Source organism: Mus caroli, unplaced genomic scaffold (genome assembly GCF_978045245.1).
Source record: "Mus caroli unplaced genomic scaffold, Mus_caroli_1 scaffold_11, whole genome shotgun sequence".
NCBI classification, from domain to species: domain Eukaryota; kingdom Metazoa; phylum Chordata; class Mammalia; order Rodentia; family Muridae; genus Mus; species Mus caroli.
Window position 1 is genome coordinate 18,224,111 of NW_028227266.1, and position 25,731 is coordinate 18,249,841.

Consider the following 25,731-nt stretch of genomic DNA (forward strand, 5'->3'; position numbering starts at 1 on the left):
TCGCACCCGGTACATGGGACCTCCACTGCAGTGGAATTTGAGTGGTAGGGCGGGGAAATCTGCACTCTGGAGCGAGGGAAGGTCCGGTGTCCGCAGTTTGAGATGTCATTCAGAACAAGGGTGTGCAAGGCTTGAGAAAGGGCTGTAAATGGGCGTGGCTTCTCAGGCTCTGACCCATTGGTCTGAGATAAGGGCCCCCAGGGACGCGCTTGCGCCTGCGCGGTGAGATTAGGAGGGTGTGGCGAGTCCAAGGGAGGCGGATTGTACAGGGGCGTGGCTTGCTCGCTAACCAAGCCCACCGTATCCGGGTGCTCCGGGCCGCCAAGATGGCGCTGGCTGTGGGAGCCCGGGTACCCGCTGCGGCCAGAGCCGGACCCGGGAGCCCGGCTCTGAGTATAGAGTAACACTGTTCTGGCCGCGGGGCTGACCCCGAGCGTTCGCAGTTCCCCGGATCTCGGGGACACCTGCGTCCTTCCTCTCCGGCGGGTCCATGAACTCCGTGTCGCCGGCTGCGGCGCAGTACCGCAGCGGGAGCTCGGAGGACGCGCGCCGGCCCGATTGTCGCCGGCCGAGAGGACAAACCCGGATCCCGGATCCTAGCAACCTGGGACCTTCGGGGTCCGGAGTGGCAGCTCTCGGCTCATCTGGGACAGACCCCGCCGAGCCTGACGAGGTGGACAAGTTCAAAGCCAAGTTCCTGACAGCCTGGAACAACGTCAAGTATGGTGAGGAGGGGGTGCACTGGTCAAGGGTGTCAGAGGGGTCAGAGCAAAAGAAACCAAACCTTTACCCTGTCCTGCGGATGATCCCATCCAGGAGGAGTCACCAGCAGGTCCTCCGCCCTTCCCAGTCCTGGACGTGGGGCAGGTTAGATGGGCAAGGTTTTCAAGCTCCGCCCATTGCACCTGTTTGACCTTGGCCAAATACCTTGCTTTCCTGCGGTCTGTTTACTGCCGTCTGTAACATAGGTGCAATAGTATGAACAGAGCTAACAGATGTTGGTTCATACCTGTAATCCCAGCACTTGGGATGCTGAGGCAGGAGGTTTACCAAGAGTTCTAGGCTAGCCTGGACTACATAATAAGTTCCAGGCTGACTTGAGCTCCTCATGAGACTGTGTCTCAAAAAATCGGAAAAAAAGGGGGCTGGAGAGACTGCTCAGCAGCCTTGGCTGCTCCTCCAGAGGAACAATTACCAGCACCCACATGGCAATTCACAATTGTCTGTAACTCCAGTTTCATGGGATCTAAGACCCGCACACAGGCATACATGCAGGCAAAACACCAGTGGATATTAAAAAAAAATTGCAAAAAGGCTAGTGAGATGCCTCAGTAGTTAAAGGCATTTGTCACCAAGCTTAAGGACCTCAGCTCCAGCCTGGACCCCGATGGTGGAAGGAGAGACCCCACTCCTGTCAATGTTCTATACTCCAGACCCAAAGTGTGGTGCTTGCTTGTCCACATATATACACACAAGCTCACATACACAAAATAAAAATGTGCTTTACAGATTTACAGCAAAACAGAATAGAAGGGCCCTGGGTTGATAGTGGGTCCTTATAAAGATGTGACTAAGTCCCACCTGTGTCCCAGACAGATGTGGTGTGGCATGGATTTTGCAGAGCCGCCGCCCTGACATCTCAGCTAGGATCAGGCCCAGTTCACCACTGGGGAATGGAAGACCCATTGCTGATACTTGAGTGCTTTAAATTGCTGCGAGCTACTCCATGTTTCCCCAGGTTGGGCAGTTAAAAGCCGGACCAGCTTCAGCAAGATCTCCAGTGTTCACCTCTGCGGGCGATGCTACCATTTCGAGGGAGAGGGTGAGGTGTCAAATCTGGAACCAGGGTAGGGGAAGTCTCCTAGGGTTCTCCTTGGTTGCCAGGCTGACCAGTTGGTTCTCATAGGTGACATCCAGCGGTTTCAAAGGGACTTTGTATCTCGACTATGGCTCACATATCGCCGGGACTTCCCACCCCTAGCTGGAGGCAGCCTCACCTCAGACTGTGGCTGGGGATGTATGTTACGAAGTGGTCAGATGATGCTGGCCCAGGGCCTGCTCCTGCATTTTCTGCCTAGAGGTGAGTTGTGTATATGCAGGCTGCAAGTGCCAGGATTCTGGGTCAGCACTTTAAAACTGTTTGCAGACTGTGAGTTGAACAGTGCGTCGGAATTCCACAACTTGGGAGGTTGAAGCAGGATTTTGAGATATAGTACCCAGTCTGGGATATATAGTGAGTTTCAGGCCAGTCAGAGATAAGTGTGTGAGTGTGTGTGTGTGTGTGTGTGTAGTGTGTGTATATTTTTGACATACATGTATGTATGTGTACATATATATGTATATGTCAGGAAAACAAGATCTTAAGTGGTGCCTGCTTGCAAACATAGCAAGTGCTTAGAGGAGGTAGGAGAAACAGAAGTTCAAGATTATTTCCGAAGGCTACACAAGAAGCTGTCTCAAAAATTAAATAATTAATGAGGCATTTGCCATCATGCCTTTAATCCCAGTACGTAGGCAGAGGCAGGCAGATCTCTGTGAGTTCCAGGCCAACCTTGTCTACAGAGTGGGTTCCAGAACAGCCATGGCTACACAGAGAAGCCCTGCCTTGGAAAACCAAAACAAATACATAAATCAATAAAGAAATAAGCAGAGCCGGGCGTGGTGGCACACGCCTTTAATCCCAGCACTCGGGAGGCAGAGGCAGGCGGATTTCTGAGTTCGAGGCCAGCCTGGTCTACAAAGTGAGTGCCAGGACAGCCAGGGCTACACAGAGAAACCCTGTCTCGAAAAACCAAAAAAAAAAAAAAAAAAAAAAAAAAAAGAAATAAGCAGCACTCATTGCTTGCAGAGGACGCAGGTTTGATTTTGAACGCCCACACGTGAGTTACCTTCTCACCATAGGCAATTGCAGTTTCTGGGACTCTGACTCTTGTGGAATCTTGAGCACCAGGCCCTCACAGAGCTCTTAACTATTTGGAGGCAAAACACTGCTGCACGTTGGCTAAAAATAGACCTTTACTTTTTTTTTTTTTTCCCCAGGCTGGCCTTGAACTCAGAAATCCACCTGCCTCTGCCTCCCAAGTGCTGGGATTAAAGGCATGTGGCACCAGTGCCTGGCAGACCGTTACTTTTTAAAAATGAGTTTTGGCAGGATTTGCTGGCACAGGCCTTTGATTCCAGGGCTTGGGAGGCAGAGGTAGGCAGATCTCTGTAAGTTTGAGGCCATCCTGGTCTACAGCATGAGTTCTAGGACAGCCAGGGCCATTATACAGAAATGCAGTCTCAAAAAAGCAAAAATCAAAACAAAAAAGTAGGTCAGTTTGTAATTCCCATGAGTGTTAGATCATGAGTCCAATAGGAGGGAAGGAGGGTGCTGTGCCACAGTTTAGCTCTCAGTGTCATCTCGTCCTCAGACTGGAGGTGGGTGGAAGGCACAGGCCTGGCTTCCTCTGAGATGCCAGGGCCAGCCTCTCCCAGTCGCTGCCGAGGGCCTGGTCGTCGTGGGCCCCCAAGATGGACACAGGGTGCATTGGAGATGGAACAGGACCGTTGGCACCGGCGGATTGTTTCCTGGTTCGCTGATCATCCACAGGCCCCCTTCGGTCTACATCGGCTAGTGGAGCTTGGGCGGAGCTCGGGCAAGAAGGCAGGAGACTGGTACGGGCCCTCTGTGGTGGCACACATCCTCAGGTGAGACCCATTGCAGGGAAGATGGGAGCTGCTGGTGACCCCAGGAACTCAAGCCTGTCTGCTCTCCTGCCCCCAGGAAAGCTGTGGAGAGTTGCTCAGAAGTCACCCGCCTGGTGGTGTACGTCTCTCAGGACTGCACAGGTAAGGCTGGGGACAAGCCAGTGCTACCCAAAGCCCTGATTTCTCAGGGGCTGATGGAAGTTTTGGGGTAGAGGTTTCCTCTTGTGCTTCTCTGCAAGACCTAGAAAGTCAGAATGAAAGATTCAGGGGGGGCCCTCTCTCACCCTTCTTCATTCCAGTCCCACTTAAAAAAAAAATAACAAAACACCACAACACTACATGTCTTTATTTGTGTGTGTATGTGGGGGGTGTGGGAGTCCTGTACCAAGGTGCACTTGACCTCGTGGGGGAGTCGCATCTCCTGTGGGTATAGACATGGGACTTGGGTTAGCATGCTTGGCAGCAGGTCCTTTACTTGATGGCTATCCCATCAGCCCTGTTCACTTTAACTCTACCAAACTATCCTTATTGTTAGCCAGTCTGGTATCCTTGTGCTCACAAGCTGGCAGAGGATCCATTGATCCCCAAAACTGTGGGGGCCACAAGATAGCTCAGTGGCTGAAGGGGCTTGCTGCAAAAGCCTGACAGCTCGAGTCTGAACTCTGTACCTTTCTGCAAAGTTGTCCTTTGGCCTCCAGTTTTGTGCTTTGGCATGTACACCCCTGGACACACAATAATAGTAATAATAATAATAATAATAATAATTTTTTCAAAAGGGCCAGAAACATGACGGCTCAGCTGGTGAAGGTTCTTGCAGCCAAGCCTGATACCATGGATTGGATCTCCTGAACCCACATGGTTGAAGGAGAGAACTGACCCACACATGACAGATGCAAATACAGTAATAAAAATGGTGCTCATAGAAGGTGTTCAAATGTTAGCCATTGCTTTCTTCCAGCTAATTATATTTATATAGCGTTGTTTATATTAAGTTAGGGTCTCTTGTAGCCCAGGTTGGCCTCAAAGCTACTATGTAAGAATCATGAGGTTGCCAGGCAATGGTGGCTCACGCCTTTAATCCCAGCACTCGGGAGGCAGAGACAGGCGGATTTCTGAGTTCGAGGCCAGCCTGATCTACAAAGTGAGTTCCAGAACAACCAGGTCTATACCCTGTCTCGAAAAAACCAAAAAAAAAAAAAAAAAAAAAAAAAAAAAAAAATGAGTGTCATCTTGAACTTTAGCTCCTCCTGCCTGAGCCTGTAGAGAATTGTAGTTTAAAAAGAGGTGGGTATGTTGTTGCATACCTTTAACTTTGACATTTGAGGCAGAGCCAGTTTTAGTCCAGCCTGTTCTACATGATGACTTCCAGGACAGCCAGAGATGCGTTGTGAGACTCTGTCTCAAAAAAAGGGGTTGTGTTTTTATGTGGCCTGAGGAGGTAGCTCAGTCATTTCCATCACCAGAGCCCAGGCGCAGACAGGGTGATCCCTGGGGCTCTCTGGCAGCCAGCCCAACCTAGTTTCTGAGCCCCAGGCCAGTGAGAGACCCTGTAAAATATAAGGTGGGGTGTTCCTGAGGGACAATATTGGAGGCTGCCCTCTGATCTCAGGAGTCCACACACAGGTATATATACCCATACACACATGGGGATATGCACTATCCAGACACACACAGGCTGGGACTGGGTAGGGTTGGAAATGTAGTTTAATGATAAGGGGGTTAAATTGATACACAGGCTCTGACAGTTATCCCCAGCACCACAAGAAACAGTAAAGTGGGGCTTGCCGAAGCCTGCTCAGAATCCCTGTGTTACTGAGAGTATGGCTCATCTGGTAGATCAGTTCCCTGACATGCATAATGCCTTGGATATCACACTCAACACTGCATAAACCCAGTGTGGTGGCACACGTGAAGTGTTGGCCAGGCCTCACAGTCATCCTGGCTACATAGAGTTCTAGGCCAGTCCAGGCCCCATGAACCCTCAGGCCCTCACTTCCTGCTAATGGGACAGTCAGCACTTGCCTGGAGGTCCCATGATTGTCTAGGACTCGGTGTACTACAAAGTCTGCAGATGTGGACTGCATTGCTCACCAGGAGTTGCAAGGGTGATGGTGTGTTCCTGGGGCTAGAAGCCTGGATAAAAGGTGACCTGCTGCCCTGTCCCTGCAGTGTACAAGGCAGATGTGGCACGCCTGCTGTCCTGGCCAGATCCTACAGCAGAGTGGAAATCTGTGGTCATCCTGGTGCCTGTCCGACTGGGCGGGGAGACCCTTAACCCTGTGTATGTGCCCTGTGTGAAGGTAAGCACCTTGCGATGAGCACCTCTGCCCAGGGGCCTCCACACGTAACAGAGGTCAACCATGGGTGTCATTCTTTGGGACCTGTGTCTCTTGTGTATGTGTCCTCTTCTGTTATGTAAGTGTATGTGGTACATGCGGAAGTGTGAAGACACGGGGTACCTATTCTGTCACTCTCTGTGTTATTCCTTTATGACGGGGTCTCTCACTAGCCCCGGAGCTGGGGTGGCAGCCAGCAGTCCCTAGTGATACCCCATTTCTGCCCTCCACAGTACTGGGTTATAGTCATGTGTGACCATGCCCAGGGTTTTACATAGGTGCCATGGTTTTGAACTCAGGCCCTTGTGCTTGGTGAGCAAGTGCTGGTATGCTTTGAGCCATCTCCCGAGCCCCCACCTGGTTTTACAAGACAATTATAGGCACATATTAGCCTGCTTCTGCCAAAGGTTCTAGGGATTGAATGCAGGTCCTCACTGTCAGTGCTGCCCAGTAGTGACACAACTGCAACAGATCCATTTGCTATCATGGGGGCTGCGATTTAAACCCAGTGAAAGGAGCCAGAATTCTGAGTATGTCAGGTAAAATAGACCTTCTGAAAACAAACTGGAATGTTCTGGAAGACTGGGGAAGACGCTCAAGGTGGAGGTTTATGCCAGGCAGCACGTAGGTCAATTCCAGGACATAAATGTGTTTTCTTATTATAAGCAGACCTGTCATCCTGTCCAAGCTCTTGGAAGGCTGAGGCAGGAGGACCTTCTAGAAGGCAGATGAGGAGCTAGAGAAGTGTCCCATGGAAAGAGGGCAGCATGACAGGCTCAAGCAGAAGCCCTCTGGCAAGTCTGCACTCAGATGAAACACCAAGTTCTCCCTGTAAGCCTAAAGACATGTGCCACCTGTCACCTTCACGCCACGCCACTCTGTGTCTCTTCTCAGCCCAGTGTGGTGTTTGCACAACATTCCTGCTCCAGGCCGTCACTTCCTGCCCTCAGGGGAGACTCCACACTCAAACCCATCCCTGCTAGGTCTTTGCTCTCTGTGAGGCCTTTCTTATTTAAAATTTCAAGTTCTGGCTATGAGTGGGTGTGGCGAGCTAGCTGTCAGAGCATGTGTACGATCAGGCTTCCATCCCCAGCAGCAAATAAAGTCAATAAAACCAGGTGAGAAGGCACACTGCTGTGAGCCTGGAGGTTAAGGCAGGAGAATGTCGAGTTGAAGGGCAGCCTGAGCTACATAGAGAGACTCTCTTCCAGCACTGCACTCAAGTGCACATACCCAGGCGGGATCACCCTTTTATCCCAGCACTTGGGAGGCAGAGACAGGTGGATTTCTGAGTTTCAGGCCAGGTTGGTATACAGTGAGTTCCAGGATAGCCAGGGCTACAGGGAAACAATTAAACAATAAATCATGTAAGAAGTTATATAGCCTTCTCATCCAACAGCTAAGGCTGTTTCTGCTCTAGAAATCTTAGTGCCATCAGACTGCGTTGGTTGCCTGGATGGCTGCTCCCGTCGATTCCCCTGGCTTCATAGGCTCTAGGACCCTGCTAAGTGTGTTGAGCTCCTGTCTGATGCTGGTCTCTTCTACAGGAGCTTCTGCGTTCAGAACTCTGCCTGGGCATCATGGGGGGCAAGCCCCGGCATTCACTGTACTTCATTGGCTATCAGGGTAAGGCACAACCCCTTTCCTTGGGTCCTAGCATCCCGCTGCCGTCCTCTTGCCCACCCTGGGTTACATTTGTCCTCTTCCCTCACCAGATGACTTTCTGCTCTACCTGGATCCCCACTACTGCCAGCCCACAGTGGATGTCAGCCAGCCCAGCTTCCCCCTGGAGGTGAGCTGGTGGCTTTGAATGGGGGCGGCAGGTGTGGGCACAAAACTGGGGTCCCTCAAACCTCTCTCATCTGCCCAGTCCTTTCACTGCACCTCGCCCCGCAAGATGGCCTTTGCCAAGATGGACCCCAGCTGTACCGTGGGGTTCTATGCTGGGAACAGGAAGGAGTTTGAGACACTCTGCTCGGAGCTGATGAGGGTGAGCTGCCATCGTGGGGGAACTGTCTTAAAGGTAGTGCCCTGCCTCCAGTGTGCTAGATGGACTGGCTTCCACTTAGTCCTGGGACAGTAACAGACCACTCTCAGTAGAAGTACATCAAGGTGTACTTCAGTGAAGGTGATTTCATCCACCAATAGGAAGCTCAGCCCAGAATAGACCTGAAAATCTTAAGCCACTGGGGGTATTTGGGGGTCAGTCACCGGAGCTCCTTAGAAGTCTCAGGGCAGCTGTTCAGAGGCTAAGCCTGGTAGGCATGGCCCAGCTGGCTATGAAAGACCCTGAACTGAAGTGCTCTCCTCCACCCTCCTGCAGATCCTCAGCTCCTCCTCAGTCACGGAACGGTACCCCATGTTCACAGTGGCTGAAGGCCACGCTCAGGACCACAGCCTGGATGCCCTCTGCACCCAGCTCTCCCAGCCCACACTGCGGCTACCTTGCACTGGACGCCTACTCAAGGCCAAAAGGCCCAGCTCCGAGGACTTTGTGTTTTTATAATGGGAAGGGATGGGGAAAGATGCCAGACTATTTATTTTTTTATTTATGTCATGTCAGGTATGGGATCTGCAACTCCAGTGGTGGTGCTGGACCCCTGTCCTCATGTCCCCGTCCTCCCCAACACAGCTGAGACCTATCTGGGCCCCCAGCTGCCCGTCTCCTCAGGAGCCAGGGATGGAGAGTGGGCTCCAGGGCACTCACTCAGGGCCTAATTCAAGTTCTGTAGCCTGCATTGGGTCACTGGTCCCAAGGTCCCAAAGGTCCTGTCCTGGGAGAACTGACTGTGGCTGATAAAGATGCAGACTTGAATACGCCTGGCGTTGTTGACATTTCAGGTTGTCTGTGGAGAAGACAGCGCTCTGGCAGCCTCATTTCAAAGCTTAGAAACAGCAGTGCCCTCTCCTGCAGGTAGCTTATGTAGGCTGACAGAGTTAAGTTGTAGAGGCAGGTTGGCTCTCTGTGGCCCTCAGGAGTGGCTCTGCTGTTTCTTCCGTTGGCGACCTAACTGGCGGAAGTGCAGCTTTTTGGGGTTGAGACCAAAGGCCTGCAATCTCTGTCTGCTGAACTTGTGACCTCCAAGTGTCACTGTGGGACCCAGCAGCCTGGCCTTCTTGCTCTTCTGCTTCTGGGATGCTGGCTTCTCTGGGCAGGATGTGTGGGCCAACCCCTCTTCCTTGGATACTAAGGTCTCGGCCTGGGGTACCTTCCGGTCAGCTCCATTGGGTGTGGGCAACTGTACTTGTGGGCTGGCCTTGCTCTGAGACTTTCCTGTGGCTTCTGTGGACGTTTCCATCCTACAGGGAGAAAAGTCAAGGCTTAGGTCAGCCTGCTGTTCTGTTCAGAACAGGATTTCCCCCACCCTGCCCTTTTTGTTTGTTTGAGAAGGGGCTTCATGACTGGCCTTAAACTCTGTGTACCCAAGATGACCTGTAACTTTTTTTTAAAGCAGGATGGAGTGATATAGCCTCACTATGTAGCTCTGGCTGTGCCGGAACTCACTGTAGACTACACTGGCCTTGAACTCAGAGCTCTTCAGGGGTTTTTATACAGTGCTAAGATAGAGCCCAGGCCATTAGACATGCCACGGAAGCACTCTGCCCACTCAGCCAAAACCCTGGTCTTGTTGTCTCACTACAGAACCCAGATGGCCTCAGCTTCCTGAGATAACTTTCATAAATAGGACAACTACAGATTAGTTGGACCAGCGGAAGCCATTTATGTCAGTCAACTTGTCCTTGTGCCTTTAGTGCAGCTGCCATGTCTGTCACAACTGAGGGTCTAGGTCCTAGACTCTAGTGGGTGACGGTAACAACTGTCCTTGTAACAAGCCTGTAAGGTACTTGTAAGAATTTATTTTGTTCAGGCTTGGGATAAAACTCAGGATTTTAATCATGCTGAACAGAATCTCACTAGGTGTGGTGGCACACACCTTTAATCTAAGCACTTGAGTCAGAGGGAGATCTCTGAGAGTTTGAGACCACCCTGACCTACATTAAGAAGCTCCAAGAGGACTACACAGCCCAAGTCTTAAATAAGCATACAATCTTTACATCCCGCAGTCAGGGTATTGCTGTGGAGCCCAGGCTGGCTGCACACTCAACAAACTCATGAACCCCCACCTGCCTCCCTAATGCTGGGGTTACAGATGTGCACCAGGGTGCAGTCCTCCTGACCCTTTATCTGAGTGCTGTAGGCATGCCCTCAGTCTCTCAAGTCTGAACATGATGTCCCCTCACCAAGAGGTACTGACAGGCCTCTAGTTTGCACATCTGCTGTCAGCTCCATGGGCTGCTGCCACCCTACCCAGCCCAGTGCTTACTCTTCCTGGCACAGAGACTTGAAGATCTGCCTCTTCTTCCACATGTTCTGGGCCTTCTGGCTGTACACCCGCTGCTCCTGCATCTCCTCCTGCTCCGACCTGTGCACCAGAGGTGTTCTAGACGCTGTCCAAACTATCTCCCCCCTCCCCCACCACCCTGCTGTCACCTGTACATGCAGGTCTTCTTCAGGGAACACCAGCGGTTCAGTTCCTTGTCATCAGCTGAAAGGATCTATATGAGGAGGAAGATACCTACTGTGTGGTCCTGGGGCTGCCTCTGAGCCTCAGTGACTCAGCAGGGGTGGCAAAAGGGTGGAGGACAACTGAGTTTGGTGTTTTGATATTGAGGCAGGGTTTGTTTGAATGTCTCCCTGTAGGTCAGGCTATCCTGGAATTCCCAGCAGTCCCCTCCTACCTCAGCCTCTAGTGCTGGCCTCCATTAACAGTTTCAGCTTAGTGACAGAGACAGCACTGAACTCCAGATCTTCCTGTCAGACCTCTTCACAGAGGGTGTCACCTCCTCCAGTCCCTTGCCCCCCCCCCTCAATTTTCCCTGCCAGCCCTGGTCCCAACCTCCTCTGTGCTGAGCCCAAAGTCGCAGGGCACCACAGCGCGGTACTTGAAACGACAGGGCAGGTCGTCGATAATGTCCTCGTAGTCCAGACGGTAGTACTCATCTAGGTACTCCTCAAAGGTCTTGTCCCCTGCACAGGAGATGCACAGTCGGGTAGTATGTGTTCAAAGCCCCATGAGGCACACTGTCCCATCATGCCTTGCGCCTCACCAGGGTCAAACATGGGCTTCTCCTGCCCCACTGCAGCTGCAAATGGAGACTTGCGCTTTCTCTTGCCTGAGGTGGGGGCCTCACGAAGCTTCTTCCGTGGTTGGCTGGGGTCATAGTCTGCATCCATCTATCAGAAAGAGCAGGTCAGATCAGGCCAGTTTTAAACACTTCTGGAGCATCCAGACCCCACCAGGGACACTCGTTGTTCTCAAGGTCTCACACAACCCACCCATGCTGGCCTCAAATGTGCTCTGCAGCCAAGGCTTGGAACATGTTCACAGAAAGCTCTTGCTGTCAACTGCACCTACTTCAGACTCACACCAGTGGGACTCACGTTAAAGTCAGGGTCCTCACAGTGCAGCTCCTGTTGGCTCCAGGCCCCATCTTGCTCATGTCCACCCCACATGTCCCAGTTCCAGTCATCTGGTTCCAGGGAGGACAGACAAAGTGAGACCAGCACTGCACTGCACCAGTCCTGCTCCTGCCCCCACCCCCTGCAGCTCTCTAAGACACGCACCTTCTAGCCCGTCCTCTTCCTCAAACTGTGGCTTCTCTTCCTCCGCAGTATCATAGTAGGCATCTCCAAAACATTTCTGCAAGGGAAGGGCAGGCCTAAGAGGCAGCAGCACCTACAGCTACAGGAGCTCAGCCGCCCCATGCCAATGCCAGCACAACTCAGCCTTGTACAAGACAGGATGTCATGTACGCCAGGCTAGACGCAAACTATGATGTACAAGAGACTTGCCTTGACATTGTGATCCATTTGCTTCCACCCGAGTGTGGTAAGTGCAGATGTGTGAATGACAGTTTTTTGCTTTATTGAGAGAAAGTCTTGTAGTCCTGCCTCAGATTCTCAAGTGCTAGGATTCTAAGCTCATGCCAACACACCCAACTTTGTGTGGCTCCTGAGTCTTACAAGAAATGGTCTCCTGCATGCTGAGACCTTCCACGGCACCGCCTGTTGTTTAGGCTGCAGTGATTTCACACAACAGCTACTACATCTCTGTAGGATTCAGACCCTGCCATCACTTGTGCCCCTCTACCGATGACATAGTCATGGACTGAGCTGTCATCATTCCTGATAGGCTGAGAGGAAGTTTCCTTCAAGATCCTACCTACACTAGACATGGTACACACCTGAACTCAGCAGGTAGAGGCTGAGCCCAGGGGATCAGGAGTAGCAGGCTGGCCTGGACTACAAAATAAGCCTGAACCTGGAACTCAGGTGATAGGATGCTGCCCCAATACACATAAAAGCCCTGGCACCACCCCTAACACTACAATCCATATCTGAGCCCACAGTTGTGATTCTACAAGGACACTGCAGCCACAGGTCTCCATGGCTACCATGATCCCTGAGTCTATACAGGGATATGTCAGGTATACAGTAGGCTCACAATTATACGGCAGTTGGGGCTGGGCACATCACCAGAGAAATACATCTATTGCGGGCCTACCAGAAGACAACACGATCCACTTTTATTTATTTTATTTTCAATTTTTACTGCCTTTATTTTTACTCAGTGTGTATGGAGTTTTGCCTGCATGTATGCCTACACCACATGCATGTGTGACGCTCCTGAAGGCCAGAAGAGGAAATCAGATCCCCTTGGACTGTAGTTACAGTGAGCTATGAGGTGACAGGGAGGCGATGGGAACTGAACGTTGGTCTTCTGGAAGAATACCAATACACTTAAAGGCTGAGCCATCTCTTTAGGCCTATCCATGCACATATTAACTAATTTGCATGTGCTCAACCTGGAGCAGGTCCTTGATGACATTTCCACAGCTAACATGAGCAACAGCACCTGCTCCTCTATGGAGAAAGCAAAGCTAAGAGCTGAGAAGTGCCTTAAATGTAAGAAAGCAGACAACTCCACAGCGCTCCCTCTGCAGCCCTCCCTCACTAGCCCACCAATGTGCCTTCAGCCTCCTCCCACCAATGTGCCTTCAGCCTCTTCCCGAGACTTCCTCTGCTTGGCAAGTGGCCCACTTGGGGCTGTCATGGGTCCCAGACTTTTCTTACAGATTTCTCAACACCTGGTGTTCTGTTCTTCCAGTACAACAAATGCTAATGGCAAGAAGAGCTGCAGGACTAGTGCTCAGTCACTGATGCCCTGGGTTCTACATTCTATCCCAACGTCACCACAAATACACAACAAAACTAACCGAGGGACTGGAACCCTTGCAGCCCATATGGTAGCTAAAGAACCAGTCCCACCAACATGCCCTCCACACACGTGCCATGGAACATGTGATGCCCCCCAACAGAAAAATGTCAAAACATTTACAGCAAATAAATTCAAGGTCCAAGCCATGCTGGTACACATCAACTGAAGTCAGTCCCTGAGAAGCAGACAAGGGGTGGTAAGGCAGAGGCCAACCTGGATATATGGTAAGATTCTTTCTCAGAAAAGCAGGAAATTAAGACATCCCTGGCTGGGCGTGGTGGCGCACGCCTTTAATCCCAGCATTTGGGAGGCAGAGGCAGGCGAATTTCTGAGTTCGAGGCCAGACTGGTCTACAAAGTGAGTTCCAGGACAGCCAGGGATACAGAGAAACCCTGCCTCAAAAAAACATCCCTGATAATACGTCAATGATTCAATTTGTTTTTTTTTTCAACCTTATGGAATGCAAAGACATTGTATACAAGAGAAACTTCTCTTCATCCCTGCCTGTCACCCAGGCTGCATTACAACTGTGTTGCTGACGACAACCCTGAACTCCTGATCCTCCATCAGTGTATCTTGTCTGGAACTCTCTCCTGATGGCAAACAGAGGCAGAGTGAGTTCCAGCCTCTTAGCCCTGCAATCATCAAGTTAACAACTGGCTCCACTGTGCATGTGCTAGTCTCGGTTATACATTCGCTTGAGTGGGTTCCAGTTTCTGTTGGTGGTGGTTTTCTCTCTCTTTTTGTTTTTTTGGTGGCAGAGGCTGCACCCCAAAGATAGAAAGGTGCTGTACCATAGCCATAACCCTAGCCCCTCATTGGGGGACTGTAGGCAGGGGTTCTACCACTGAGCCACACACTAGGCCTTCCCATGCCGCTCTCCCAGGAGATCTCACATGGCTGAATGCTGACCTCCACCCCACTGTCTCCCAGGCAGGCCTTCAGGTTCTGATCCTCCTGAGCCAGCGCAGTTGCCTCGGTATGTAACCCACTTCTCTGCCTATCCTTCCGTGTCAACTGCTCCCACCTATCTTCCCTGAGCTAGGGCCAGTGCTCCACTAACCCTCACACTGCAGGCAAAGAAAAAGGTGCCACGGAGGCCACGTCATTCTCTGGCCCCACAGACGACTTCCTCACCTGCATGAGCTGGTCGTGCTGGGCGGGGTCAAAGTCAGCCTCCAGGTCCTGCTCCTCAAGGCCCAGGGTCTCGTTACCAGTGACCTGTCGCAGCTTCTCCAGCTTGGCCAGGATCTCCTTCCTCTTTAGGTTCTTTAACTGTTTCAGCTCCTCCTGCTTCCTGGCCTTCTCCTGCGGGTGAAAGGCGCTCAGCAGCCCTGGTAGGCAGAGCCTTGCAGTGGGGCCTCCCAATGCAAGCAGGTTTCTGTTTTCTCGAGACGGGGTCTTAAGTAGCTCAGGCTGACCTTAGCTACAGATCCTCCTGCCTCCACCTCCTGAACTCTGGGAATCTGGGCATTGTCAGCGATGCCTGTTTCCTTCAGTGTTTGGATGACAGCCAGCGCTTTGTACATTAGGCAACTCTCACTATTTAATTCAAGATGGCCTACAATTCTTTATGTAGACCAGGCTGACCTTGAAACTGTAGTGACCTGTACTGTAAATGCAGGTGCACAACACCCTGCCAGCTTATTTTCACCCTTTATTATTATTATTATTATTATTATTTTGACATAGGGTCTTTGTACCCCAGGCTGGCCTAGAATCCTGAATCCTCCTGCCTCTGCTTCCTGTAAAGGTGTGTGACAGCAGCTTCTTTTTCTTTTCTTCTGTGGAGATGGTGTTAAGTTCCCTGCTTGGCCTTGAAATCTCTACCTACCTCAGGCAGGTCCAATGTTTTCAGTGTCTGTGCCTCGGTTCTGGAGGGCCAGGGCGGGGGAGGGGGAGGATCACTGGCAAGCACCGCCACCCCCAGCCACACTCACCCTCTTCTTCCGCTCCCTCGTCTCTTCCCGCTTCTCCTTCCTGCGCTCATCTTTGCGGCGCACAGATGATGCGATGCTTCGTGGGTATGTCTTGACCTGTAGGCAGGATAGGAGCCAGAGGGACCTCAGAGATGGTATACGGTTGAAGGGCTGGACCCCGGGCAGCCATGTCCTCCCTGACCCAGGCCTGGGCACACACTGAGGCTGAGTCAGGCTCCTCAAAGCGGAAGTTGTACTTGTGTTCAAAGTCTTCCTGCTTCTTCAGGAATAGCTCCCCTTCATCTGAGGAGTCGTCCACTGCCAGCTGGACTGGGGGGCCTGGAGCCCTGAAGAACATGATGGAGTCTGATGAGCCCGGCCAGACATGGCCTCATTCTCTCCCCACGAAAACTCTACAAAAGGGGCTGGTAAGAGGGCCCAGGGGTGCTTTCTGACAAGCCCTAGAGCATGAGTTCGATACTATGGTCCACATGGTGGAAGGAGAGAACTGACTTCCACAAGTGTGCTGCTTGTCTTTGGTATACTGCCTCACCCCTGCAAAGAAGTGAATGTAATGAAGAAATCACAAGTAATTCTAGCTACTTTTTAAAAACACAAAGGGCATAGAGCCCTTTGTTGCCTAGCCTGGATGATGGAGAATACCTGAGATACACCCTGGGAAGACGAGGTGGCTGCTTACCCTTCCTCCTCTTCTTCCTCCTCCTCCTCCTCTTCATAGCGTTTGTTGAGGATATAATCCCTCAGGAACTGTTCCCCCTCGTCCAGTCCTGGGTTGTTCCAGTATTCCTTGAGGTGTGTCTATGCAAAGAGAGGGTCCCACAAGCTCAGTCCCCTGGTGAGGGGCACAGAGGTAGCCTGGGATGGACCTAAGGATTTAAAATTTCACAGCCAAGCTAGAGTAGGTAAATTATCACCCCTTTGTGCCTTTTTTTCTTTTTTGAGACAATGTTTGACTGTGTAGCCCAAGTTAACTAGACACTAGCTACAATCTTGTCTCAGTCTCTGAGATTGCAGATTAGAGCAACTGAGAAACTGTAGTCCAGAAACTGTTCATGTGCCTCCCTCCTCAAAGAGTATGCTGTTGTTTATTTTTTGGTGCTGGAATGGAATCCAGGGCCTCCTGCACTCTAGCACGATCCCTGAGCCATGGCCAGCTGCTTACTGGGGACAGCTAGCCAGGGGCTTCACCACTGAGCCAAATCCCAGTCCCTCAAGAGTCCTTGGGTATCTGAGAAGATGAGGGGAGATAAAGTAGTAACAGGCGATGTGGCCTGAGGACTTACCAGTTCTTTCAGCGACTCGGAGCTGTCCATCTCCTTTTGCCCCTTTAGCCACTCAAGGTAGTCCACTTCCTCCTGGGCCTGTGTTAGGCAAGCACTCAGGTCCTCAGACTCCAGCTGCCCGAGTCTCCAGCCCCAGCCCCCAGCCGCTCCCAGCACTAACCTTCTCTTCCCGACTCTTAGTGTGCTTCTGCAGCAACACTGAGCCACCTTCCCCGGCACTGTCCTCGTCACTGCTGTCCTCCACAAAAGCCCGGAAGCTGCACCCCAAGGGACAGACTTGAGCACTGGTACGTGACTAGCCCTGAGCTCCGAGCCCTCAGGGTGAGCCCGGGGCAAGGGGCTGCGGACACACTGCAGCAGCTCTCCTGTCCCACCCACCCCAGCCCAGGCTTACCTTTCCTTCAGCTGTTTCTGTTCTTCTACATAGCTCTTTGTGGATGTTTCCTGCGGAGGAATTGGATGTGGGCCCCAGGCCTGCTATAGACCCTCACAGCCACAGGCAGCTGTTGTTCTACCTACCTGGAGCCTGTGGTCAACGGTCTCCCCATCAGAGTTGTCCTCGTCCACATATTTGCTGTACAAGAAACAGTGGGAACTTGGACTGTAGCACTGGCACAGTAGTGCAACATACAAGGTCTTCAGCTGAAAATGAGTTTGCTAGGCATTATGTCTACTTACTATTTTTCCCACAGAAATCATTTATATGTGTGAATGTATGTAATATGTGCGTGTATCGCATGAATATGGCTACAGATGCCAGGTGCCAAAAAGAATAGGAAATGAAAATTGAACACGGGCATGGTGGCGCAAGCCTTTAATCCCAATATTTGGGAGGCAGAGGCAGGCAGATTTCTGAGTTCAAGGCCAGCCTGGTCTACAGAGTGAGTTTCAGGACAGCCAGGGCTACACAGAGAAACCCTGTCTTGAAACACTCCCCCACCCCAAAAAAAAGAATATTTATGTGAATGTATATGTGCGCACATGTTTACATGCCACATGTGTGTGGATGCCTGTAATGTCCACAAGAGGGTATTGCATCCCTTGGGACTCCAAGGGCATCTGAGAGCTGGAATTCCAAGCAGATGGTAGCACCTGGTGTGGGTGCTGAGACTTGAACTCACGTCCTTTGGAAGCACACCAAGCACTCTTAATTGCAGTGTTACCTGTCCAGCTTTTAAAAACATTAGAAAACATTATACTTTATATCCTATGTGTATGTAGGTGTGGGCGGGTTTTTGTATGTAAGTGACAAAGATAACGACATAGAACCCTCAGAGTCAAGATGGTTGTGATCTGCTTGACTTGAGTATAGGAACCAAATGCTAAATCATCTCTAAAGCCTGAGGTAAGAGAAAGTTAATTACATTGTATTTACTGTGTATACACATGTATGCCTCAGTGTGATAGAGGTCAGTTCTCTCCTGCTGCTGCCTGAGTCCCAGGCACTGAAGGCTGCGGCATGGCAGGCTCAGTAAACACCACTCTCTGCCTACACTCCAAGGCCTCTGGGGTTTTGAGTGTTACCACCTAGCAGAGGCTGGTCCAGACTCTCCATCCTACTACTTTCACCTCTTGAGTTCTTAGATTAGAGCTGAGTACCTCCATGTTTGGCCTCAAACTTTAGTGACTTTTTCTTACAATGGGTTTTTATCAGGATTGCTACACATATACCCTCAAGGTCCTGCTTGTCCCAGTCTCTGAGGGGTGGAGCACTGCTTTAAACTCCTGGTGGGAAGGGCCTAAGACTGCAGGGGTTGGGGCGGGGAGTGGATCAGAGGCTCTGCTCTGGGGATTCCCTTAATGTAGAGGTTTGGGCTTTTCTTCCTTTAACCCTGGCTGTTCTGGTCTTGAGACCATCACATCTGGCTACCTTGTGCTTTTTTACCTGTAAAGTCCTAAATATAGGCCAGCAACATGGCTCTGCTTGGAGAGGTATATTCTGTGCAAACCAGAGGACCTGAGTTCAAGAACTGTGATCCACATAGAGGTAGGAGAAAATAGATATAAAGCTGTCCTCTGACCTCCAAATGCATGCTGTGGTATGGCCCACGGCCCACCAACCCATCTAACCACTCTTTCATCATACAATAATAATAAATCGTAAAGGTGGAAATATGGCTTAGCAGGTAAAGTCTCTTAATGCTAAACTGAAAGGCCTGAGGTTTGGTCACTGGAGTCTTGGACTCCACAAGTCCTAGAATTCATCCTCAAATCCACATGTGCTGTGGCCCTAAATCCCTGACAGCAAAAAAAAAAAAAAAAAAAAAAAATCAAGAATGTTAAAAGGGCCAGCCATAGTGGCACACAACTTTAATCCCAGAATTCAGGAGGCAGGAGCAGACGGATCTCCGAATTCTGGTCTGCAGAGCGCGTTCCAGGACAGTCAGAGCTACACAGAGAAACCCCTCTATAGGAAACACACTCTGAGCCACCCTCAGGGTCCCTCGGGAACTGGCAGCTGACGGGGATGAGGCCTCCTTACCCTCCTTTCTCCAAGATGACCTTCCTCTCATAGTCCTTCAGGTACATGGGCTGCAGGTTCTCCTGCTTCCCCAAGGCTGCTGACGGCTCCTCCTCACTCTCTGACGATGAGGCTTCGGCTGTAGGACAGTGAGAGGGCACCTGCTGTTGTCCACAACTTCCCCCTCCCCCAGCAGAGAATGCGATAGGGCAGGGCTAGGAGCAGACTAAGTTCTGAGCCCTTGCCTGCCACTGCCAATTGTAACATAGAAAAGCCCCTACCCCAGTATTTATCCAGGGACGAGTACCATATAGCCCAGGCTATACTAAAACCCACGATGTGCAAAAGAAACAAACCAACTACCCAAACAAAGTCTTTAGGTGCAGTTATCGCTAAATTGATAGTGTTGGTCTAGCAATCACAAGGCCCTGCTCGATTTCAGTCATGCAGCACAGCACTGAATGTAATCCCAGCAGGGAGATCACAAGTTCACTCACATCCTTGACTATATAGCAAGCTAGAGGCCAGGCTTGCTTACATGAGCAAGTACCACAAAGAATAACAAAGCACTTACGACCTGGCACTTAAGACTCATGGATCCAGAGAGAAAGCTTTCCTTCTCCTGTATGTTGATGCCAAGGGTAAATGGCATCCATTGTCTGTCTGTCTCTCTCTGTCTCTGGTTTTTCAAGACAGGGTTTCACAATGTCCTGGCCTGGAACTCATTCTGTAGACCAGGCTGGCCTCTGCCTCTGGAGTGTTTTGGGATTAAAGTTGTGCAGCACCACTGGCTGAGGCATCCCGGCGAGCCTCCTAGGAGCTGCCCGTCTCTGCTTCCCCGGCACCAATATCTGCCGACCAGTTTCTTTTTTTTTTTCTTGGTTTTTCCAGACAAGGTTTCTCTGTGTAGCCCTAGCTGTCCTGGAACTCACTCTGTAGACCAGGTTGGCCTCGAACTCAGAAATCCGCCTGCCTCTGCCTCCGCAGTGCTGGGATTAAAGGCGTGCGCCATGGCCCAGCTGCCCCCTAGTTTCTATCCTGTGATTTCTCAGGATAAAGCCCAGGTCTTCAGCTTAGCATGGCAACTGCTTTACCAACCCACCCCATTCCCAGCCTTTTTGGGTTTTTTTTTTGACACAGGATCTCATTATGTAGCTCAGCCTGGCCCTCAGCCTCCTGAGTACTGATTATGGGTTATACACTGCCACTCTGGGAAGGCATACACTTCATTCAACAACTCAATTCCGTCCACACTACGACACTTAGAGAAGATCCCCCGCCCCACCTGTTCTCTGATAGAAGGTAGCATCTTTCTGGTAAATTCGAGGGTCCTTCTTCTTCAGCAAGGACAGAGTCCTGTAAAAGTCTCTCTCCTGCTGGGGATCAAATTCCTAGAGCAGGAAAAGGAAGAAGGGTTGACTTCAGAGGAAGTTGGACACATGCAGGTAGGGTGGTGACATATGAGAACAGGCTTCAGCAGGGCCTCCGCAACCTTGAGGGCTGAGTGGAGGGAAGGGGGGAAAGGAGAGGAGCATACACAGTACTGTGTCTGGGCAGCTGGGGCTTTGACAAAAGTAAAGGAAGCGCCGGGCAGAGAAGTACAATCTCCACAGGCCACTGGAGCCCCACTTGGTGTAGTACATACTGCCACATCAGACTCCTGGCTTTAGGAGTGGAAATGTGGTTCCTAGGGACCACTAATCAGGATGCTGAGGTATCATCTGTGGTGATGGAGGATAAAGTGAAGATAAAGTAGACAGGATATGACAATCTCTATGCGTAGGGAGGGCTCTACTGGGTTAGTGGAGGAGCTCTGATGGGAAGTCTGGGGCCACGTCTGGATCGTAGTGAGGATTTGGTATCTCCTAGCTATTGTCACCCAATGGATGAGGGTGTGGACCTGGATGTTCTTATAGGACCCTATGAGATTAAGATAAGGTGCTCGGTCCTTCTGGGGAAATAGGAAGGATTTGGTAAATCCCTAGATACAAGGAAAATGGTGCTTGTTACTCAAGGGATTTAGATGCAGGACATGGGGTTGGGGTCAGACTTCCACTGTATATATAAATTGGGGTGCTCTAGGAGTCTTGCGGCTAAGTTAGGAAAGTAGGTAAATTCAGTGACCATCAGGAAGGGCCTATCTGTCACTTAAGGGGTCGGGAGGGAAATCTAGAACATCTCCATAGGGTAAGGCACCTCTGTGCATCCAGCTGAGAGCTCAGTGGTTGGGAGGCTTGGAGTCTCTACGAGAAAGGAGGATGTATTTGGCGATCCCCGAGTTGAGGAGGGTACTGCCTGTCACTCTACGCATGGGGGCGGGTCCTGAAGACTCCGGGACAACCAAGCCCGGTTAGGGAGAGCCCCATGTACGTGGGTAGGACGCGAAGCCGGGTCGCGGAAGCTCACCACATGCTCATCGCTGGAGTCAGACTCGGAACTGGAGTCGCCACCGACGTCCGGATCTCCATAGCGATCTTTCACTGTGGAATATACACGGAGTTCCTCATAGCTACCATCACCAGACCCAGTTCCCCACACCTTGGCCTGCGCAGGCGCCCCTCACTCACGTCGCTGAAGTTCCTCACGCTCCCGGTAACGGCTGTAGCGCGCAGCAAACGCTGCGTTCACCTTTAGGCACCCAGAGGCGCGCGGTTCCGGCATGGCGGCTGTGAGACCTAGCGCGCGCACGCGTGCAACCGCCCCTCCGGGGTGTGGCCTCTCTCGGGCACGCCCCCGAGGGCTTTTCTTAAGGAGCACGTCCACTGCAGACGCAGTTTGCTCCACCCTCCGCTCTTCCAGGATCCGGTAGGCCTTTTGCTCAGCAGGCCACACCCACGGGGACAAGCCTCTGCGGGGAAAGGCCACAAGCCACGCCCACCCTTCTCCACCCTGACGGCTCCCGGCACCCAGCTGACATCTGGGGGCCCCTTTCTCCACTCGCGGTTTCCTGCCTCTCTTCCGTTCCGACAGCACCCGACCGCTGCCCCACCCAACTCAGTTACCCTGACGCCCTGGGAATGACCGTGTTGACAACCCCAGCACCCTACACCATCCATAGTCCCACCCTACTCTCCGAATACCCACCCCATCCCAGACTCCTAAATCTGAAGTCATTCTCACTGTCTTAGTTTAATGGGCCAAAACATAAAATAATCACACAAAACAATTCTTTCCATAAAGCAATAAATATTTATATTTCAAACTCTGTACAACAGACTGGAAACCTTCCAAGAAAGAAAAATGAACTCATGTTATCCTTTTAATTGATTTGAAATGTTTTCCCCTCCCCCTCACATGCCCAAAGTAGATGGCTCATACTTCAGGGCTCTCTGAGCACAGCCTGCCAAGGTCACCAGCTTCCAAGGGGCCCGGGAAGTAATGACCTCACTCTGAGGCTAGGGCTTTAAACCCCTGCCCTGGTGCAGCCCCAGTGCAGAGGAAACTTAACCGTTTAGATGGCTGTTGCCTGTAGGAGCCCCTTCTTTGTCCAACACACCAAAAGGGGTGAGAAAAACAAATGAGAAACATCCCCCAAACACACACACTCAAGAAATCAACACCAATAAACCACAAATTGCTCCTCCCACTCCCTTCTTCAATAGACAGGTGTGAAAAGAGAAAGTTTCTTTCCTCTTTTGTTGACATGTAACCCAGTAAGGCTGGAGACAGTGGCCTTGGGTCACATTGGGATCATCATGTGCCCCTGCAGAATGTCCATGAGGTTCTGAGCCCCTCTCTGCCGAGCCAACTCCAGGGGAGTGAGACCCGAAGCGTCCCTGTGGTGGAGATCAGATTCAGGAGCTAGGAAGCTGACCACGGAGCTATGGCCCTCTCTTATCGCCAGATGGATGGGGAGCGACCCATTGCTGTCCAGGGCATTGACATCGGCACCATGCTCCACCAGAACCTTCAGGGTGTCCAGGAACCCAGTGCGAGCCGCATCATGCACAGGACTAGTACCAGAGGCATCTTGGACATTGGGGCTGGCGCCTTGCTTCAGGAGTTCCAAAGCAACTGCTGGACTTCCAAACATCATGACCTATGGGGGTGGGGAGCAGAAAGTCAGTAGGTTCCCAATTGGAGAAGGGTCAGGTAGAATAAGGAGGTCTACCAGAAATCCAGAGCACAGAGAAGGGATCCTTAGGGAATGGGGACCACCCTGAGGAAAGTCAGGACCCAAGGGATCAGAGTGGGACCCCAGAGAACAGGTTCTTTGAAAATAAGGACACCACACACACACACCTTCTAAGCCCCACCCCCATCCTTGTAGGAGACAGGATGTCTTTCTGCATGTCCAGGAATTCTCTCTGTAGACCAGGTTGGTCTCAAATTCACAGAGATCCACCTGCATCTGCCTCCCAAGTGGTGGTGGGATTAAAGATTAAGTGCTGAGCCGGGCGTGGTGGTTCACACCTTTAGTCCCAGCACTCGGGAGGCAGAGGCAGGCGGATTTCTGAGTTCGAGGCCAGCCTGGTCTACAAAGTGAGTGCCAGGACAGCCAGGGCTACACAGAGAAACCCTGTCTCGAAAAACCAAAAAAAAAAAAAAAAAGATTAAGTGCTGGATTAATTTGTGTCACCACTGTGTAGCCCAAAGTTCTCTTAAGAACAACAACACAACAACAACAAAAAGCCCTAACTATAAAAGTGATTCTCATGAAAACATTAAAAAGCCAGGCATAGTGACGCTTTCATAATCCCAGGACCTCAAAGGCTCAGGCAGGAGGACAGTCTCAAATTCAAGGCCAGTCTGAGATGCAGAGTGAGACTTTGTCTCAGAAATAAAAAGAGAAAATGAAGAAATAAGAGAAGTAAAGAGAATGGATGAGAAAGGGAACCGGGCCAGGTGGTAGTGGCGCATGCCTTTAATCCCAGCATTTGGGAGGCAGAGGCAGGCGGATTTCTGCGTTCAAGGCCAGCCTGGTCTACAGAGCGAGTTCCAGGACAGCCAGGGCTACATACACTGAAAAACCCTGTCTTGAAGAAAGGGGGTGGGGGAGGGAGAGAGAGAGAACCGGGAATGTCTAAAGCCCCCCTATGGGTGATCATTAGGGCTGTAAAGCCCCTTCAACACAACCCTATAATCTGGAACTACATAGAATTTTTGAGAAAAGAGATGCTCTAGACAATTTGGATCCCCTTTGTCGAGAAATAACTTCCTTAGACATAGGCATGATCTTCAGAATTTATGAGTACCCATGAAAAGGTGGGACTCTCCTATAAATGCCACCCAAATTACGGGACCTTCAAGCAATAAGGAATCGTTTTTGTTACTAGGCACGCAGAAGATACAAAAGGGGAAAAATCTACATCACCTGCCGAAATGAAGACCTCCCTGAAATAACCAGAGATCCTTCAAGAGGGCACCTCAAAAAAAAAAAGCTATCTCCCTCGGAGAAGACATGCATGCCATCTTCCAGAGATCGAATGTCTTTAAGGAGCCTCAAGAAATATGAGCTGTCCTCAAGGACTGGCACGAAAAGAAGATGAATCCTAACCCACCCACAGAATAAAGGTCTGCAGCGAAACTGAATCTGTCAGGCTATTAGACAAGAGCTGAAAAGCCATCCCCTCCCCCATCGCATCCTCACCACCCACCCAACATTGGTGCAAGCAAGGACTAGACCTTAGGGGGTCACCAACCCGGGTCAGGAGACTTGTAGGGATGGGATGTGGGGGCCGGGTGCCAGCCAGGCCTCACCTGCAGGGCCGTCTTGCCAAAGCGGTTCAGGGCGTCAGGATGCACCAGCTCCCGGTGAAGAAGGCGGCGGACCTCTTGCACGTCGCCACGGGCCGCTGCGCCACTCAACTGGTCGCCGATGCAGACTTCTTCCAGAAGCATAGTGGATACCGGTGGACTGTGAAACCCACCCAGCCCCAAGCCCAGTTCAGGTCAGGGCTGGGGAACCGGCAAGAGCTGGATCAGAACACTAGGGGCTGCGGTGCCACCAGGACCAACTCTATGATCTTTCGCCGGCCGCAGAGCCTGCGCCCTCCGCCCGTACGACCCCAGCTCTCGCAGCTAGCTCCTCCCCCTGTCACCCAGAGAGGCAGCGGGGAACCCCGCCCAGCCCTTCGGCGCCCGCCCCTTGGGCCGGGTCTCCCCAGACTCACCCTCCCTCCTCTCCTCGCGCGGGCGGGGTCTGCTCTGAGCCGGCACAGTACTGGCCGCCGGAGTCAGCCGCCAGTGGGCGAGGCAAGCCCGCCCCAGGCCCCGCCCAGAGCGCCCTTGTTTTCTTACAAACTCGCAACAGAGTAGCGCGAGCCACTTTGCCCAGCGCCCGACCTTCATTAGTCCCGCCTGCTGGAAATATCAGCCAATCAGCACACGTTGCTGGGGAGGTTTGTCTCGCCCGTAGCGGTGGCGTGGCTCCTGATTGGTCAGCGCGCAGCGACCGGTGGAGCTGCCCGCCACAGCAGGAATTTTGGTTTTTCAAAACCGGCGGGCGGGCGGGAAAGAGGAGGAGGTTTAACTGACCCCAGCGGAGAGGCTGGAGACAGACTGGCGCGGGCGCATCCTGGATCTTTAGCGCCTCCGGGAGGAAGGGAGGCAGGACTGGAAACTCCTATAACTGGAACATTTTAGTCATTCACGTACCGCGGAAATGCTAATAAACGAGCTCTTACTGTGTGACCCGGAGCTTAGTTCATTCATTCGAGTGCTGGGTTAAAGGAACGGCTTCTGAGTGGTAAAGCGCGGTGCCTTCTAACATTTTTGGTTGGTTGGTTGGTTTTGGTTTTT

The 25,731-nt window shown here is 51.6% G+C and overlaps 3 protein-coding genes and 1 long non-coding RNA gene across 5 annotated transcripts; 2 read left to right on the forward strand and 2 right to left on the reverse strand.

Moving 5' to 3' along the window:
• Positions 1-279: 279 nt before the first annotated feature.
• On the forward strand, positions 280-8,843 carry Atg4d (autophagy related 4D cysteine peptidase). 2 transcript variants are annotated; one of them, XM_021171641.3, is made up of 10 exons: positions 280-725; positions 1,739-1,822; positions 1,907-2,080; positions 3,414-3,690; positions 3,767-3,831; positions 5,860-5,990; positions 7,574-7,652; positions 7,742-7,818; positions 7,924-8,016; positions 8,350-8,843. In XM_021171641.3, exons 1-10 carry the CDS (start codon positions 491-493, stop codon positions 8,530-8,532), a joined length of 1,398 nt encoding a protein of 465 aa, XP_021027300.1. In that variant the 5' UTR covers positions 280-490; the 3' UTR covers positions 8,533-8,843. The 2 variants fall into 2 exon arrangements, with proteins under 2 accessions (XP_021027300.1, XP_021027299.1); XM_021171640.3 differs by having other exon boundaries at positions 282-725; positions 7,897-8,016.
• On the reverse strand, positions 8,558-21,666 carry Kri1 (KRI1 homolog). Its single transcript, XM_021171639.3, has 19 exons — positions 21,558-21,666; positions 21,397-21,470; positions 20,276-20,381; positions 19,012-19,129; positions 17,049-17,103; positions 16,924-16,973; positions 16,690-16,786; positions 16,530-16,607; positions 15,926-16,044; positions 15,446-15,572; positions 15,247-15,342; positions 14,444-14,614; positions 11,653-11,728; positions 11,470-11,558; positions 11,136-11,262; positions 10,925-11,055; positions 10,519-10,583; positions 10,352-10,450; positions 8,558-9,326 (listed from the first exon to the last, which is right to left on the reverse strand). Exons 1-19 carry the CDS (start codon positions 21,649-21,651, stop codon positions 8,999-9,001), a joined length of 2,100 nt encoding a protein of 699 aa, XP_021027298.1. The 5' UTR covers positions 21,652-21,666; the 3' UTR covers positions 8,558-8,998.
• On the forward strand, positions 15,541-18,265 carry LOC147001975 (uncharacterized). The gene is made up of 3 exons (XR_015048914.1): positions 15,541-15,653; positions 16,710-16,816; positions 16,957-18,265. It is a non-coding gene; the product is annotated as an uncharacterized LOC147001975 (long non-coding RNA).
• A 490-nt stretch (positions 21,667-22,156) lies between the features above and the next one.
• Cdkn2d (cyclin dependent kinase inhibitor 2D) lies at positions 22,157-25,208 on the reverse strand. The gene is made up of 3 exons (XM_021172541.3): positions 25,104-25,208; positions 24,691-24,847; positions 22,157-23,029 (listed from the first exon to the last, which is right to left on the reverse strand). The coding sequence occupies exons 2-3, from the start codon at positions 24,829-24,831 to the stop codon at positions 22,670-22,672; spliced, it is 501 nt and encodes a 166-aa protein (XP_021028200.1). The 5' UTR covers positions 24,832-24,847; positions 25,104-25,208; the 3' UTR covers positions 22,157-22,669.
• Between the last annotated feature and the right edge of the window lie 523 nt (positions 25,209-25,731).

Coding starts and splice junctions, on each gene's coding strand:
- Atg4d (XM_021171640.3), top strand. CDS start 491: ATGAACTCCGTGTCGCCGGCTGCGGCGCAGTACCGCAGCGGGAGCTCG. Junction 3,832..5,859: donor CGTCTCTCAGGACTGCACAG/GTAAGGCTGGGG, acceptor CTGTCCCTGCAG/TGTACAAGGCAGATGTGGCA. Junction 7,819..7,896: donor AGCCCAGCTTCCCCCTGGAG/GTGAGCTGGTGG, acceptor TCATCTGCCCAG/TCCTTTCACTGCACCTCGCC.
- Kri1 (XM_021171639.3), bottom strand. CDS start 21,651: ATGCCGGAACCGCGCGCCTCTGGGTGCCTAAAGGTGAACGCAGCGTTT. Junction 21,471..21,557: donor GCGTGAGGAACTTCAGCGAC/GTGAGTGAGGGG, acceptor TATATTCCACAG/TGAAAGATCGCTATGGAGAT. Junction 10,451..10,518: donor AAGAAGACCTGCATGTACAG/GTGACAGCAGGG, acceptor TCTGGTGCACAG/GTCGGAGCAGGAGGAGATGC.
- Cdkn2d (XM_021172541.3), bottom strand. CDS start 24,831: ATGCTTCTGGAAGAAGTCTGCATCGGCGACCAGTTGAGTGGCGCAGCG. Junction 23,030..24,690: donor TTGGCAAGACGGCCCTGCAG/GTGAGGCCTGGC, acceptor CCACCCCCATAG/GTCATGATGTTTGGAAGTCC.